This window comes from Rhinatrema bivittatum, chromosome 8 (assembly GCF_901001135.1).
Source record: "Rhinatrema bivittatum chromosome 8, aRhiBiv1.1, whole genome shotgun sequence".
NCBI classification, from domain to species: Eukaryota; Metazoa; Chordata; class Amphibia; order Gymnophiona; family Rhinatrematidae; genus Rhinatrema; species Rhinatrema bivittatum.
In genome coordinates, this window is record NC_042622.1 from 11,749,271 (window position 1) to 11,766,388 (window position 17,118).

A 17,118-nucleotide genomic window follows, 5' to 3' on the forward strand; every position below is an offset into this window, starting at 1 on the left:
CTTCAGACCCCTCCAAGGCCTGTCCCTCCGTCTGTTAACCTTAAAGATGGTGTCCTTACTGGCTGTGTATTCGGCCGGATGCATCTCAGAGCTACAAGCACTGTCGTGCTGTGAGCCGTTCTTCAGGCTCACCCCGGGGCCCATCCAACTACGCACGGTCCCCTCCTTCCTCCCCAAAGTGGTCTCACACTTCCACCTTAACCAAACCATCTCACTACCAACGATGGATGGCTCGAAGAATTCAGAAGAAGCCCGTAGTCTACGCCACCTCGACATCGGCAGACTCCTATCTAGAAAACTGGAAAGGTCGGAACGGGTACGAAAGACGGACCACCTTTTCGTCCTTCACAGCGGAAAGAGGCAAGGGGAAGCAGCCTCGCTGGCAACCATTGCCCGCTGGATCAAGGAAGTTATCAAGGCGGCCTACGTAGAAGTGGGAAAGCCACCACCTCTACAGGTCAAGGCCCATTCTACCAGAGCCCAGGCGGTGTCCTGGGCAGAAACTAGAACGCTGTCACCTGCCGAGATCTGCAGGGCGGCAACGTGGTCCTCCATCCATACCTTCCCCAGATTCTACCGTCTGGATGCGCAGGCTCAGGAGGACACGGCATTTGCAAGGTCAATTCTAAGTGGGTCACGGGCAGCTTCCCCACCCGGTTCGGGAGTAGCTTTTATTCATCCCATTGGTCCTGAGTCCATCTGCTACACGCTAGGAAATGGAGAAATTACTTACCTGATAATTTCGTTTTCCTTAGTGCAGACAGATGGACTCAGCATCCCACCCTTGGCTGCCATTGTTTATTTTATTTATTTATTTTTAACTTTTATATACTGACATTCTTACATTAAAATGCAAATCATACTGGTTTACATACAACAGAAAAGCAGGAAAAAATATTTCCATAGTCAAATACAGTGAACATTTATAATAAAATTGTTAACAAGGCATAAGGTAAGAACTTGGGAAAAAAAAAATTATTAAATGAAGCACAAAGAGTTGCATGAAGGGATGCACAAAGGGGAGAACCCCTTTGTCGCGCCCCTTTGGCCCACGGCGCGCGGCGCCTGATGGTGAGGCGCTTTTCAACTGTCGCCGGAGCTCACAGTGACGTCGGGGGGGCGTGGTCACACATCGCAGTCACTCATTTCCCTCACCTCCTGATGTTGGTTCCGTATCTTTTTCTTTTTTTTTTATTTAACTTGGTGTTCATTTCTTGCGGGGGCCCAGGATGGAGGGTAGACTCCCCGCTCGCCGGCGCCTGATGGTGAGGCGCTTTTCAACCGTCGCCGGAGCTCACAGTGACGTCGGGGGGGGGGGGGGCGTGGTCACTCATGCATGGTTTTCAATGAAGTACGGGTAAGCCATGTTTTAACTTACCTAGAGCGTCCACCCTGCCGGGTGTTTACGCTTCCCGATTGAGTACACTGGCGGTCGCCAGCTATAGTCAATCAACCAGTTCAAGTCACTCAAGTTTAATCAAGTTTTAAACGTTATTAACAAGTTAATTAAGTTAACCATATGATGAAGTTAATCAGTCAGCCACACATATATCCCACAATGCTTTTCAAGGAAGAATACTGAGGAGCTGCACTTCCTGCAGGGGTATATGTACTAGGGGCTGACGTCAGATTGAAATCTGATCTGTCTCCAACTACTAGCAGGAGTACACTATACCCATTGGTCCTGAGTCCATCTGTCTACACTAAGGAAAACGAAATTATCAGGTAAGTAATTTCTCCAATTTTGGTAAGATAGTCATCTTAATAGTGGCAATGCGTCCAAGCTAAGAAATAGGCAATTTACCCCATTGGTCCAAATCATTCGATATTTTTTGTACTAACGGAGTATAATTAAGAGCAAAGAGCTCTTTTGGGTGTTTAGAAAGATAAATACCCAAATATTTAATTTTCTGGGTTGCCCATCTAAAAGGATGTGTCTGCTGAAGCATTTGAGCTGTAGCCGGAGAGCAAGTAACATTAAGAATTTCGGATTTTTCCTAATTGACTTTAAATCTGGAAGCTCCACTAAATTTACGCAACTCCCGCTCTATCCCCAACAATGAAGAATGAGGTTGTGTAACTGTAAACATAATATCATCAGCAAATAAACATAGCTTGTAGGGCACCCCATGCACTTGAAAGCCCTTAATCTCAGTACAGCGACAAATATTGATAGGCAGAGGCTCCAAGAATATGGCAAATAGTACAGGGGATAACGGGCAGCCCTGACGAGTTCCTCGACAGACTTCAAAACACTCCAAATATTCCCCCGTTGACCTTCAAGCAAGCTCTAGGACAGTGATGGCCAACCTTTTGAGCTCAGTGTGTCAAAATTCATAAAAAAACCAGAGCATAACTTGGGTGGTGTGTCACTTCTAGAAAAATCCATAATTTTGTGATATTTGTAGCTCTAATTAATAACAAAGTTATAATTTTAATATGTGTACTGATTTATTAATAAAGCAAAAACCAAATAATTCTTTACCTTACCTGCTTAGTGACTTTTTTGTTGCTGAATTTCATTGGCTAAATCTTCAATTGAAGGTTGGTATTTCGTACACTTCAAGCCCAAGCAAGCGTTACAAACTTCATCTGTCAGTCTGTTTCTTTTATTGGCTCCCATTCATTTTCACACCACTCCCTCCCCATCCCCCAGGCAGGCACACATTCATTCTCACACACACAGACCCCCAGGCAGGCACCCATGCATTCACACACATACACCCCCCAGGCAGAGTCCCATTCATACACATGCACACACTAAATGCAGACCCCCCTTCTCTTTTGCCAGCAACCTCAGAACCTCTCTCATTCCTCTGCTGCCACTGTAACTGCTGCCATATGGCTATTGGGGAGGTGCCGATTGCTGCTACTGTCACTGAAGTCCATTCTGCTGCCTCCTCTGTGCAGGCCCCGTGGGCTTCCACTTTCTCCATGCTGATCTCGTACATTGTGAGATCCGCATAGAGAAAGTGCTATTCTTGCACATTCCCAAAGATTACATGTGCCAATCACTAAAAAGTAATCTTTTTTTTTTTTTTTTTTTTTGCCTTTGCTTGTCTGATCTTAGTTTTCTAATTGGTTGGTCACAGGCTTTTTTTTCACCTTCCCTTTCTTATTTTTTTGCCAATTCCTTTTATATTGTCTTTTTTTCTGTTTCTTTTTTCTCCATCTTCTTCCCTCAAACACACAGTCAGGTTCTCATTCTCACATGCATTTCTCTCTCACACACACACACAGGCTCTCACTGTCACATGCTCTCTCATACAATCATTCATACACACAATCTCTCACTGGCACATGCTGTCTGAGTTACACACCCAGGCTCTCTCTAACTCACACATGCTGTCTTGCTCAAGCACAGGCTCTCACTGTCACATGCTGTCTCTCATACAATCATTCATACACACAGGCGCTCACTGGCACATGCTGTCTGACTCACACACAAGCTCGCTCTCTCTCTCTCCCTCATGCTGTCTTGCTCAAGCAAACATTCAGGTCCTCAATCTCTCAACTCATCTCATACACGCACGCACACTCACTCTACAGACCCTCAGACTCTCTCTCACCTCTGGGCCTCCTCTTCGCAGGTCGCCGCAGGATGGGCTCTGCAGCGGCCCTGCTACCTGGCCTCTTCCTCTTCTGGGCCGCTGCGACTTGGAATTCGCGGTGGCCTGTATGCACTGCTCCTCTTCTGCATGCGCTGATGCTTCTTCTCCTTCCTGCCCACGCGGCTCTGGCAACGTTTACTTCCGGGGCCGCACAGGCAGGAAGGAGGAGGAGCATCAGCGCGTTTAAACGCAATCTGTTTCTTCGGGCCGTGGTGACGTGAGCCTCACCACTGCCCTGCCTATCGCTGCGCTGCATGAGCCTCCCTGCGCCTGGGGGCATTGGGGAGGGGGGTGGGGGGATACTAAAAAAACTAATTTTAAAGGGTTGGCGCAGCCGAAAAAAAAAAAAAGGCTCGGCACAGCCTATTTAAAAAAAAAAAAAAAAAAAATTCCGATAGTCCATGAAACGCTGCGCGTGTCAGCAAAAACGTCTCGGCGTGTCACCTCTGACACGCATGTCATAGGTTAGCCATCACTGCTCTAGGTCGTTCATATAACTTAGTGAGCCACTCGCAAAAAAAACTGACCAAAACCCATTTTTCCCAACACCCCAAACAGAAAAGGCCAGTGTACCATGTCAAAGGCCTTTTTGGCATCTATAGAAAGAAAAAGCGCATCCTTCGGATGCCCATGCGCCAACCACATTAGATCAATAAGCTTCCTAATGTTATCTTCAGCCAATCTCCCGGGGATAAAGCCAGCTTGATCTGGATGTATAAGCCCCGTAAGATGTTGATTAACTCGTTCCGCCAGGATTTTGGCCAGAATCTTTAGATCAATATTGATCAAGGAAATAGGCCGATAAGAGCTACAAGAGGTTGGGTCACGACCCGATTTAGGTAGAATCGTAATCCCAGCCTTGTTTGCATCTGGACCTAGCGAGCCCCCCATCCGAAGATGATTAAACATTTTTTGTAAAGGGGTCACCAAGTAAGGGCCAAACATTTTATAAAACTTAGCCGTAAATCCGTCTGGACCTGGCGCCTTCCCTGGGCATAGAGATTTGATAACAGCTAAAATTTCTGGGGTTGTAATCTCAGCATCCAGAAGAGCACGGGCCTCAGCCGTTAAGCTGGACATTGGGGTCTCCTCGATATATTCCTCAACCGCCTCTTGTGAAATCGCCGGGTTAGCACTATACAATAACATATAAAAATCTAGAAAGGGATTGCGAATATCAGTATTATTAGTAAGCATAACATCATGGTCATCTTTAATTTTAGCTATCAAATTTTGATACTCAACCTTTTTCAATTGGTTAGCCAAATGTTTCCCTGCCTTATTGCTGCCCTCAAAATAATTTTGTTTTGTTAAAAGGAGATGGTGATTCATAGAGGCGGACTCCAGACGCAGGAGTTCTTCCCGAGTTTTAGTCAATTGAGTAAATACCTTCCCAGAACCTTTTGTTTGATGCTGAGTAGTAAGGGATTTTAGTTGGACTCTCAAGGCATTCGTGACTTGGAGTCTACATTTTTTAACATAATTGCCTCTCGCTATCAAGAATCCCCTCAAGTATGCTTTAAAAGCTTCCCACACCACTGGTGGAGATGTCTCTCCCGTATCAGTAATGTGGAAAAACTCCAAAATATGACTAATTAGAATTGTATTATAATCTTCATCATTAAGGAGAGACTCATTTAGATGCCAAAATCTAGTCCCTTTATCGAGGTTCTGGAATTGAACATCGACTACCACAGCCGCATGATCTGTCCAGGCAATTGGTAAAATATCATCTTTAGTGATGTGATTAAACAACCCTCTATCAGAAAGAAAATAATCTATTCTAGAGTGTGATAAATGGGCTGCAGAGTAATAGGTGTAGGATCTAGAGTGAGGAAAATGATTTCGCCATACATCTAAAAGCTGCCAATGATCCATAAATTTTTGTAATTTTAATCTTGGGATCCTTGGGATAGAGACATGCCCTTTAGAAGTATCAATGTTCAGGTTACGAACTAGATTAAAGTCTCCTCCTATGAGCAGCTCACCTTTGCTATGAGTTAGGAGAAGTTGATGCAACTTAGCAATAAATGCACCTTGATCCATATTGGGGGCGTAGATATTTACTAATGTGTAGGCTATCCCGTCTACCAATATGACCAAAAGTATATACCGGCCCAGAGGGTCCTTAATACACACCTGACAGTCATATACAAAATTCTGTGCAAAGAGGATCCCCACACCAGAATAACATGCTTTGTTGGAACTAGGAGCATAATACTGAAATGGATAAGCTTGATTTTTCATTAAAGCTTCGTAGTGGGCCTTCAAGTGTGTTTCTTGAAGGAACACAATGTCTATACCCAAATGACCCAGTTCGGTAAATAGTAACCTCCTTTTAAAAGGAGTATTAAGCCCCTTTACATTTAGGGAACCTATCCGGATTGTAGCCATTTAGGATTCCAACTCTCCATTCCTCTATCCCTACACATCCCCCTCAGAATGGTAAGCCCGGTTTCCATTATATCATAATAAACAAGATCAGTAGAGAAGTGCATAAAAATCAAAAATCCAACATATCGGATGCCAAACACCCACACTATACCTGTACTCAATAGGAACATCTCAAACTCAGATGGATAGAATCCCAGTGTTATCTTCCCATTTCCCCTCCCATTCCCCAGTATAGGTCTGCATTCACCTCCCCGCAGATCCATAGCTCCCGACAATAGCGAGGAAGATAATATCTAACATCTCGTCCCCTTGTAACCCATGATAAACAACAGAACAGGAATTATACATATATAACAGCAACATAGGAATATCATAGGGCAATGGCCCCTATGAATTTAGCGATACCCAGCAATAGTTCTCCAGACTGGACAGCCATCAGTCCCGAAGTGTAAGAGAGAAGACCTCAATGAGGTTAGCGGAAAACAAAAGTATTTCTCATGGGACTTCTGCTACCCGCATAGCTGCATCAGAATGTCTTTTCAATCTGCTATTCCGTGCCGTAGCTCTTTGCCAGCGTGGATGTTGGCCTTTAGGATGAAAGGTCTTAGCACTAGGTCCTGGCGGGGATGACGGTTTAAATCCTTTATCCTTCAGGAGGGGGTATAGCTTCCTCCAGAGTTCGCACTTGAGAAGACACCCCTTCCCACGTGAATGCAAGTCCAAAGGGATGTAGCCATCGATACTTGATATTTTCCTTACGCAGAAATTGAGTCACCTCCTGAAGGTCCAATCTGTTTTGTAGGGTGGCCTGGGAGAGATCTGCATACACTGATATTTCTTGATTTTCCCATGTCCACCTAACTTGTTTCCTGGCTATATTTGTGATTTTGTCCTTCTGTGACTATTCGTGGAAGCATACAATTATATCACGGGATTTATTGGTACCCGCGGGTCTCAATGTGCGATGCGCACGATCCAGTTTAATTTCCATATTCATAGTCTGTTCATCGCCATCTTTGCTCAATAAGAACTTGCAGAAACGTAGAATGATTTGCTCACAGTTGGCATTTTCTGATGTTTCTTGGAATCCACGGAATCGCAGATTACCCCTCCTGGCTCTATTTTCCAAGTCTGCCAGTTTTGCTTTAATGGTACTGTTCTCCTCCTGGAGTTCCGAACAAGCCTCCTGTAACACTTTTGTAGATTCAGTCTGAGTGTCCAATTTAATATCCAAGTCATCCACTGTATGACCCATAGAATTAAGTTCTTCACGAAAATCATCAAGCATTTCGTGCATTTCTGTCCTGTAGTTTTTAAGGTCTCCTCTCAGGCTGCTAAACCAATTTCTAAAATCAGCGCGGGTCAGTGCCTCCTCCGAGGCTAAATTAAATGCGTCGTCTGATTCAGCCTCTGAAAGCTGGTTCTCTGCATCCGCGCCATGCGCTCCGTCCGGTAGGCCCGTCTCTCCTGTTTTTTTGTAAGAGAATCGCTGGAAGTCGACCGACTTTCTTTTCGCCACCATCACCGCAGGTTCTTTATTGAAAATCTGTGATCGTCCAGGCAAATATAGATGAAAATGATTCCTGTAGCTGCAATTTTAAAGCAGGTGTCAAGGAAGCTCGTGAGTTAAGCTGCCATCAGCTTAGATGATGTCACTTCCTCCCGCTATTCCTGTCTTTCTGCCACACCAGTCTAGAACAATTGGTGTGTGCCCTCACTTCAAGCCAGGAAGCAGAGGGTTTTTTTTTTTTTGTTAATCACCTCTACCACTAATTCTATGAACGAAACCTGAAAAGCCAGTGCCTAGGAAATTTCTCTTGATACAAACAATTCTGTACCTGTGGGAGAGAGATATGAGCCTTTTCCAAGTTATGCTCCCTATCTCACAGCAGAGGTTTCGGAGGAGCTTAGTACTAAGAGAATGACTTTCTCTAAGAAAAGCAAATAAAAATGTTAGCTTTCATAGTCAATAAGTGCTTTTCAAGTCATTGTAGAAAGTAATGGTAGAATTTTCTGAAAAGAATTCAATTTAGTGATGCAAGTTGAAGGTAATCTGAGTTTTTTCACTAGCTGCAAACCCTTTTTAAGTTATGATCCCTACCACATAGTAGGAATTTTTGATAGAGCATTATGATAAGAATTCAGCTATATCAAAGTAAAGAAAAGAAAATCTGAGCTTTCCTTATTCTTTTACAGTTGCTATTTTCTGCTTAAATTGAAGAAAGCTTTGCTCACTTAAAATATAAAATAATAAAGAGCTATAGTGCCAGATTAGCATACCATAAAATAAGGCTCTTTAGGAGCATCAAAAACCTTTCCTCTTTAAAGAGAATATCTTCAGTTTTTCAGAGTTTAACCTTAAGTATGAAAGAGCTCAATTCCTATGCAGCCGCATTGAGGAAGTATTCTCTATGGTGTGTTGCAGGAGGGAGCATTCATTCTGCAGTAGACAACAGCTGTCTGCTTAGCCAGATTCAATGGGAAAAACTAATTGAGCAAGCATTCAAATCTGTAAAAACTATGGGGCAAGGTGCAGAGACTCCAGCATAAGTGTGTTTGGTTTGCTACTGAACCGGTAGATATAGTATATTTGGATTTTCAGAAGGCGTTTGACAAAGTTCCTCATGAGAGGCTTCTAGGAAAAGTAAAAAGTCATGGGATAGGAGGTGATGTCCTTTCATGGATTGCAAACTGGCTAAAAGACAGGAAACAGAGAGTAGGATTGAATGGGCAATTTTCTCAGTGGAAGGGAGTGGACAGTGGAGTGCCTCAGGGATCTGTATTGGGACCCTTACTGTTCAATATATTTATAAATGATCTGGAAAGAAATACGACGAGTGAGATAATCAAATTTGCAGATGACACAAAATTGTTCAGAGTAGTTAAATCACAAGCAGATTGTGATAAATTGCAGGAAGACCTTGTGAGACTGGAAAATTGGGCATCCAAATGGCAGATGAAATTTAATGTGGATAAGTGCAAGGTGATGCATATAGGGAAAAATAACCCATGCTGTAATTACACAATGTTAGGTTCCATATTAGGTGCTACAACCCAAGAAAGAGATCTAGGTGTCATAGTGGATAACACATTGAAATCGTCGGTGCAGTGTGCTGCGGCAGTCAAAAAAGCAAACAGAATGTTGGGAATTATTAGAAAAGGAATGATGAATAAAACGGAAAATGTCATAATGCCTCTGTATCGCTCCATGGTGAGACCCCACCTTGAATACTGTGTACAATTCTGGTCGCCGCATCTCAAAAAAGATTAGCCACTGCCATTAGCAATGGTTACATGGAATAGACTTAGTTTTTGGGTACTTGCCAGGTTCTTATGGCCTGGATTGGCCACTTTTGGAAACAGGATGCTGGGCTTTATGGACCCTTGGTCTGACCCAGTCTGGCATTTTCTTATGTTTCTTATGTTATGTTTCTTACCCTGTGATCAAGGAGACATCTTGATAGTTGAAGTGGCTTCAGCTATCATTTTGAAAATTGCATACCTTGCTTTTGTAAGGATCCGTTCTCTGAGACCCACAAGTTTTTATAAAATTAAATCTGTTTCCTCTCCAAACAGAAATTTCCTTTACCAATTCCAGGTGGGCTATTTATGGTGCATCAAAAAAAAAGGTACAGAGGAAACATTTATATTTGATTTCCTTTAAGTTGTGCAAACAAGGCAATCTATGGATATCTTCATATTATAAAAGTATATCTTTTTACGATGTGGTAGTGGATGGCCTTTTTTATATTTCTCAGAAGTGCAAGCCAACATAGACAAATTGGGAGAACACGAGCACATGTCGTAGAATGCCCATTTGAGAGGCCAAGATGGCGGCGTGAGCGGCTGCAAGTGAGGGACTCTGAGTTTGTGTTTTTCTTTTCTTATAATGCCTCCAAAGAGAGAAGGTAAGGTGAGTGTTTTCCCCCCTTACCTACAGGACAGCAGCGGATCACCTCTTTTGCCACCATTTCGGTGGAAACGGGAGGAACTCTCCTGCTTCAGCGAGTGGAGAGGGACCTTCATCGCTTTATGGGGAAACCACGCTGAGTCCCCTGAACTATTGACCCCCACCGCCTCCAGTGCCGTGGGAGGCAGCGCCTAGAGATGACATCACCCCGTCGACGGGAGGGGAAACTCGAGATGGAGGAGTAGCTTTGCAGTCTCAACTTTCCTTCCAGTGTGCTGGAAACAGCCCCGACAAGGATTCCAGGCGAAGTTATGACACCTACTTTGCTGGTTGACTTTCTGGAGGAAGAGAGGAGAATAGCAGCAGCACAGGCAGTGGTGTCTCCAGAGCCTCTGAGGGCTCATGAAGGGGGTGATACATTTCAACTGCCCCCAAAACCAACTATTGTGACTCTGAATAAATTGTGGGATCTGGTTGCTAGCCAAGCTGGGCTAGTTAAAACTTGAATCAGAAATGCACTCCATGAACCTGAATTTGGGAAGCCAGATCAAGGACCTTAATTCTAGAGCGGACTCAATGGAACAAAATTTACAACAAGCTCAAATGGTGAACGTGAAGCTGATAAAAGATTATAGAATCCAGTCTAAAAGACTGTAATCCCTGGAAAACTACATGAGACACTTTAACTTAAGGTTCTTGAATTTTCCTCGTATCCTAGGAGAGGATTCATCTGTTACATTAAAAATAATTCTTTATGGAAAATTTAAAGTTTGAGTTTAAACTTCCTATGGTTAATAAAGCTTATTTCTTGTCCAAAGGGGGAAGGAATAATGGAGTTAACCAATTAGAAGCCCTTGATAATTTAACACAATTCCTGGAGAGTTCAGGATTAGAGATATTAGACTGAGGGGTACTCTTATTGTCGTTTGTGTCTGAGAAATACATTAATGATATTATGAGAAAATAATTTTCCTACTATGTTTTATGGTCAAATTGTAAATGTTTTTCCTGATTTTGCCAGAGCTACCCAATTAAGGAGAAGGGAGTTTTTGAATATGAGAACACAAGTACAGTACTTAATTTAGGTTATACATTTGTTTTAAAATATCTGTGCAGATGTTTAGTACGAGGGAAAGATGAGTTTTGTATTTACAGCACCTGAACAGCTAAGATCCTTTTTGAACGCCAGGGAAGTGAACATCAACCCTGAGTAACAGAACCCTTGATAGTCATTTAAAAAAATTCCACCGATTCCGGTAAGCCAGTTTGTCTTTGTATAGATTTTCCTTTATTTACTTCCCTAGGTTTACGGGCCTCTTAGTTATCATGTTGTTATACCTCTCAGAAAAGGTTGTATTTAGATATTTGCTATTTTGTATGTTAAGGTGAAATTGGTTTTGTTACATATCTTTACTTTAAAGTAAGATGTATGATTGCTTTAAATGAAAACTTAATAAAGTGTGAATAAAAAAAAATGCCCATTTGACTCCATAGCTACAACCAAAGCTGAGAATGTCAGTTCAGTTCTGGCATGTCGTAGCTTAATGGGCTTCTTCAGAATTGGGCTCCTGAGAATCCTGCTTGCTGGCCTTTGTTCTTTCCTAATCCCTTACTGTTGGCACTGTATCTTGAGGTGGTTGCCTTTGAATATATTCAAAAAAAACAAACTTTTAATGCAAATACAACCTTTTAACAACTTCATGGCCCAAATCTAAGCAACTCCTCTGGCATGCAAGACTTTCACAAATTTTTTTTTGTTTTATAGTAATTTTTATTATACAGTATTTATTTAGTTGTATATACGGTTTACAAGATTTGATCAGTATAGGACAATTTACATATGTAGTGCATGGATCATAAACAGAGTAAGTTACAAGGATATTTCAGAATATGAGTAAAGATAATGAGTTACTTATATATATATATATATATATATATATATATATATAAAAATTCATAGCACTGAACTGTCACAGGCATCTAATGAAGCTCAACTTTCAGCCATATAAGAAAGAAAGCTATAAGTTTTGAAATAAGGAGCAATTGATTCCTATGTTGCAGGAAAATCTTGCATAACAATTCAGTAGCTTGTTCCAAGATGAAGGTCAGTGTTTGATTTTGAAACCAGCTCCTAATCAAACTTTATCAATATTACCAAAGCATCCAATTATCAAAATCAATAATCCAACAACAATGCCTGCAGCATTTAGTCTAAAGTATTGAAAAGGGAGTAAATATAAAAAAAGAAAAGAAAAAGTCCTATTTATGAGGCATTACATTTCTAGAGATATAGACAATATAATATTCATATATTGGCAAGAAGTTGTCATAGCACCCACAGGAGTCTTTGTAGGAAAATTAAAATAAACACAAGGTCATACTCCATTCTGCATTTCCCATGACTTATTTGCCACCATGTTATCCTTAATGAACAGTGCCACCATTTACTTCTAATTTTATATGTTTTAAATCCTATATGGCACGTCAGATTCCCAGCATCCCTCTTTTAGGGCCAGATTCATTGAAGCTTTTCTCCCATTTTATGTCTATGGGAAAAACTCTTACTGAATCAGGTACTTAGATTGATAGCTTACAGCTGAGTAGTATGTCAGAAAGTCAGACATAGTTTTACAAGTTAACTACTCAGAGAGCCATTAGCAAGGTAATATTATTAGTAACAGTCTTCTTAAAGATGAAATGGGCATAGTATTCCCATATTTTGATGTTTTTGCTTAATCAAAGCTAATTCTTTTCAGAAGGGGATAATGGGATTTTCCAATATAGTGGAAGTTTTCTAGAGAGAAAAGCATGGACAGTCAGTTATGCAAAAGGGCAATGAAGTAACTTCCCAATCCATGGAAATTTTATGGAGCAACTTTCAATACTATCAAAGGGAGAGTTTATCAAACAGATAAGAGAATAGACAAAATTTTGGGTTAGGTGAAGAGACTCATTCTGTTAGAAGCACCAAGTGCATTTCTTTTCATCTACTTTGGACAATGGATACATACCTAGGTTGAATCCCTGGGCAGGAGTACATTCAAGATCCCTATGTTGTTTTCTCTCATTGGAGCCTCCAGCACCAAAAAAAAAAATCCTTATTAAAAGCAAAGCCATGGATAGTAGTAAAAACATTTGCATTGTTCGTAAGGAAAGGGGTGCTCTGTAAAAAGTCATTCAATTGTTAGAGAAAAACTGTTAGAATATTGAGTAATAACTCAATTGTGGCATGTATTACGTAAACAAATATGAGACTGGTTCTTTTATCATGGGTAGAAATCAATCTGCTTTGAATTTCTGCATTTATAATTGCAGGGCAGAATATAGAGGAGAGTTAGCCTTTAATACTACTGAGACTATAAAATAGGATTCTGTTCAAGACATCTGAAGCTCATAGGTCAAAGGGAGAATACAGTCCTTCAGGAAACAAGGTCAAAATCTGAAAGTATGCAACATTGATAGTCTTTTTTTTGTAGTCATTCAGAACTGCAAGACTAATTTCTGAAAGTCAGTATTGTGTTGAGTCCCATTTTATAAGGTTCATCTAGGATGCTGTTTTCAAAATTCCATTGACTTGCTGGCATTTTCAAAAGTATTTAAGGAGAAGGAAAATCGTCAATTTCATTAATATTCTTAGTTCAGCTAATTCTTGTAGCTGGAGGTTAAAAATACCTTTCATAGTTGTTGGAGGTCAACACAAAGGAGAAATAGCATCTAAGGTGACAATTGCAAGATGCATTAAAGGTCTGTTTCAGCCATAATCTTTTTTTTTAAAGGAAATATTCAGTTCACACTTCATAAGAGCACAGCTGACCATGGGCAGAAACGAGTGCTATAATTCTTGCAGAAAGTTAAATAGTTTCTTGATCATCATTGCACATGTTCATTAAAAACTATAAATTGAGTGTGTCCGCCAAGGAAGCACATGGATTATGGAGCAAATGCCTTAAAGGTGGGTTTGCCAACCTCCCACCTAGGATAGTTGGGCTTTGGTACATGCCAGTCATTTTGGACTGGTGAAGCAGAAAGACAAGGAAGAAAAAAATGAAACTTCTGATAATTTTCTTTCCTTTATTGCTGATACACCAGTCCAGAAACCCACCCAAATAACAAATAATAAAAGAGGAGTTCATTTATTGCTTTTTAAATAGATTGCACAAAGGTTTTTGTTATCTTTGTCAGAAGGATACTGACTTTTCAGGTTCCGTTCATAGAATTAATAGTAGAGGTGATATAAATACAAAAAAACTCTCTGCCTCCTTCAGCAGGAAGTAAAGACAAAACCCCAATCGTTCTGGAGCAGTATAGTAGAAATAAAAGGGAAAAAAAAAAAACTATCAGGTAAGTTTTAATTTTTTCACTGAGCCCATGTTTTGCATCAGTGAAACTGAAATACCTAGGCAGAATTAAACAAAGCTTATACAGAATTGCACTACTAGTTTAGGTATAATGTCCAAATTAAAAAAAAAAAAGTGTGTTCTTTTCCCTTTCAGACTAACTCTTCTGGGAGTGTTTTCCAAAGTGCTGGAAACCCTTGTCCCATATTAGAGGCTACCAAGCACCAAGAGTTAGCATTGCCAAGAACTTTCTCCTTCTCATATCAACAAGAAATTGAATCAACTAAACAAACATTAGGCAGCAGAAATAAGACTTTACCTGAACAAGTGTGGATAAAAGTAGGAGGTAATGTATCTAGTTGCTTTTCATTAATTTAGTTTATATTATTTCTTTAAATTGTGTGTTAAATGTGCATGTGTGCAGTATGTATACCTGTGCATTTTTCCATATTCTAGTCTGAAAAACTTGTGTATTTTGCTGAAAATTAGGTATTATTCCGTTACTGGCTGTATTAGTTGATATAATTCTCAAAGTAAATTGACCAGTTTATAACAAGTTTAATTTTTTTTCTCATGTTTTCATTATGGATGTTTGTATATAAAACAATCTTGTTCTTCTATGAAGTAATGAACAGCTTAATTTGTAGATAAAGAGGCAGAACTGTGGAGCGGAATGATATGGGTGGGGCCAGGGCCAGTTATGACCTGTGCAAAGGGGTAGGACCAGGGCCGGATATGAACTTTCTCTCTCACACACACACTTACCCAAACATATTTGTCGTAATCTTTAACATGCTCGATGAGCTCTGATAGGTCAAGGGCAGCTGGGGTTGGAGGATGCAGGATCAGTGGGGTAAGGAGAAGGCAACAGAGAGAATGGGGCTGTTTTGCTCTAAACCCCCTCTTACTCTCTGCCCTAGTGATCCTGATCCTCCAGCTCCGTTCCCTTACAGTAAATTCCCCAGTTGTCCTTGTATTCCCTCCCACCAGTGGTCCTAAAGCCACTAAGTCTAACCCCCTATCCCTGGTTATTCTTGAGCCTCTCTTCTCCCTGGAAAATCATCCTCTACAGCAGCTCTCCTCCTTATCCCTCCTTGGCCAATAAAGCACAAGGCCGCCTCTTCAAACCAGAATCAGCTGATTCAACTCTGCTTTTGGGTGGTCGGGGGAGGGGAGACTAGTGTGCACTGTCTGCTGTTCTCAGTCTCCTTGGGGCCTGGAATTCAAAAGCATGGCATTTTCTATGTCTCCTTGGGGGTGGAAGAAAGGGAACTGTGCCACGTATTCTCTTCTCCTAGGACAAGCAGGATGATAGTCCTCACAGTTGGGTGACATCATCAGATGGAGCCCGGCACGGAAAACTTTTGTCAAAGTTTCTAGAAGTTTGACTGGCAAACTGAGCATGCCCAGCATGCCACTATCTGTGAGTCCATGCGGGGTTCCCCTTCAGTCTTTTTTTCCTCGGTGTTAGTTGCATTGTGGTGGTGGAGCTCTGCTTTTAGCGTTTTTTCTTCAACTTTCTTACTTAATTTTTCAGTTTTTTTCGGTGTCTGGTCTTCCTTCACCAGTTGGTGTCCCTCCGGCGGCGTGGTAGGTTTGCTTTTGCCTTTCATTGCGGTCAGTTCCCGGCGTGTTGCTCCTCGGCTGCCGGCAATTGACCGCTTGCCGGCTGTTTTTCATGGCATCGTCCAGTTTTCGAAGGTGCCCCCAGTGCCTGCGGACCATATCGATTACCGATCTGCAAGATGTTTGCATCCTCTGCTTGGGGGCATCACACAACGTTCGTGGATGTCAACTATGCGATCAGATGACCCCCAAGGGCCTTTGTGCCCGGCTGGATAAGATGGAGAAACTCTTTGGCCCCAAAAAGTCTGCTCCATCCACTCTGGCATCTGCGGAATCAACGCCTGGGCCGCGGGGAACCTCTGGACATGCTATCCCTATCCACGCCTCCTGCGGGTTCGTCCAAGGAGAGAGGAGCCGGTGATAGGCCATCTCTGGAGTCAGTGCTCTTGAAGACATTGGGCTCCTCAGCTTCCTCGGTGCCGGGGAAAGACCAGGCTAAGCATCGCGAAAAGTCCTGCAAGCACGGTCGGCTCACGGCTCCGGAACTGGTGTGGCACAGGAAGCTGCCATACTGACACAGAAGTGAACCCGTGGTGAAGAGGCCCCATCCTCTGGCAGACACGTGAGTCCCAGGCGTTCCCCACCAATATTGGTGCCGGGCACCAAATCTCCTCGGGGCTCCAAGGAGGCTCCGGTGATGCCTCTTCCTCCTACTCCTGCATCAGTCTTAGCTTCACCAGACTTCCAAGAGGAGTTGGACCACAGGGTCCAGATGGTGGTGCTCCGAGCCCTGCGGGGTATCGAATCACCCCCAGCAATGGCCCCCATACCGGTGTTGGAGCTTGCGCCATCTCTTTTGGCTCACCTGCTAGAGCATCTGGATGTCCTACTCTGTATACTTCCAATGCAACCGGTGCCCCGGGGGACCCTTAGTTCCCCAGCGGCCACCAATACCTATCTCCGGAGCGATTCCCTTTATTGGATCCGAGGAGGAGGAAGATTTGCTGTGGCCACTGGCGCCGTCGGACCCGCTTGTCCTGCAACCGGAGTTCCCCAATCCTGTTCCTGGGTCGTCTGGATCCTCTGTGCCATCAGTGCCTTTGCCGCCCTCGAGGCCATCGGTGCGCCCGATGACCTCTGTGCCTAGACCAAGGAGCTTATACAGGGTCCATCCAAGCAGGCCCCCAAAAGACCTTAGCAAGGAAGAGGGCCTGTATGACTCCTGGGGAGATGGTACTTCAGAGTCGTCTTCTGAGGACTCCAGCAATCTCCTGTTGGAACCTTCGCCACCAGATGAGAG

The 17,118-nt window shown here is 42.5% G+C and overlaps 1 protein-coding gene across 3 annotated transcripts in view; it reads left to right on the forward strand.

The window, feature by feature from the left end:
- The window catches only part of TCFL5 (transcription factor like 5), a 240,670-nt gene that overhangs the window by 84,969 nt on the left and 138,583 nt on the right, over positions 1-17,118 (forward strand). For all 3 annotated transcript variants that reach the window (XM_029613695.1, XM_029613696.1, XM_029613697.1), the window contains exon 3: positions 14,409-14,598. In XM_029613695.1, the coding sequence (XP_029469555.1) occupies positions 14,409-14,598 (190 nt within the window). The remainder of the gene's footprint in view (positions 1-14,408; positions 14,599-17,118) is intronic.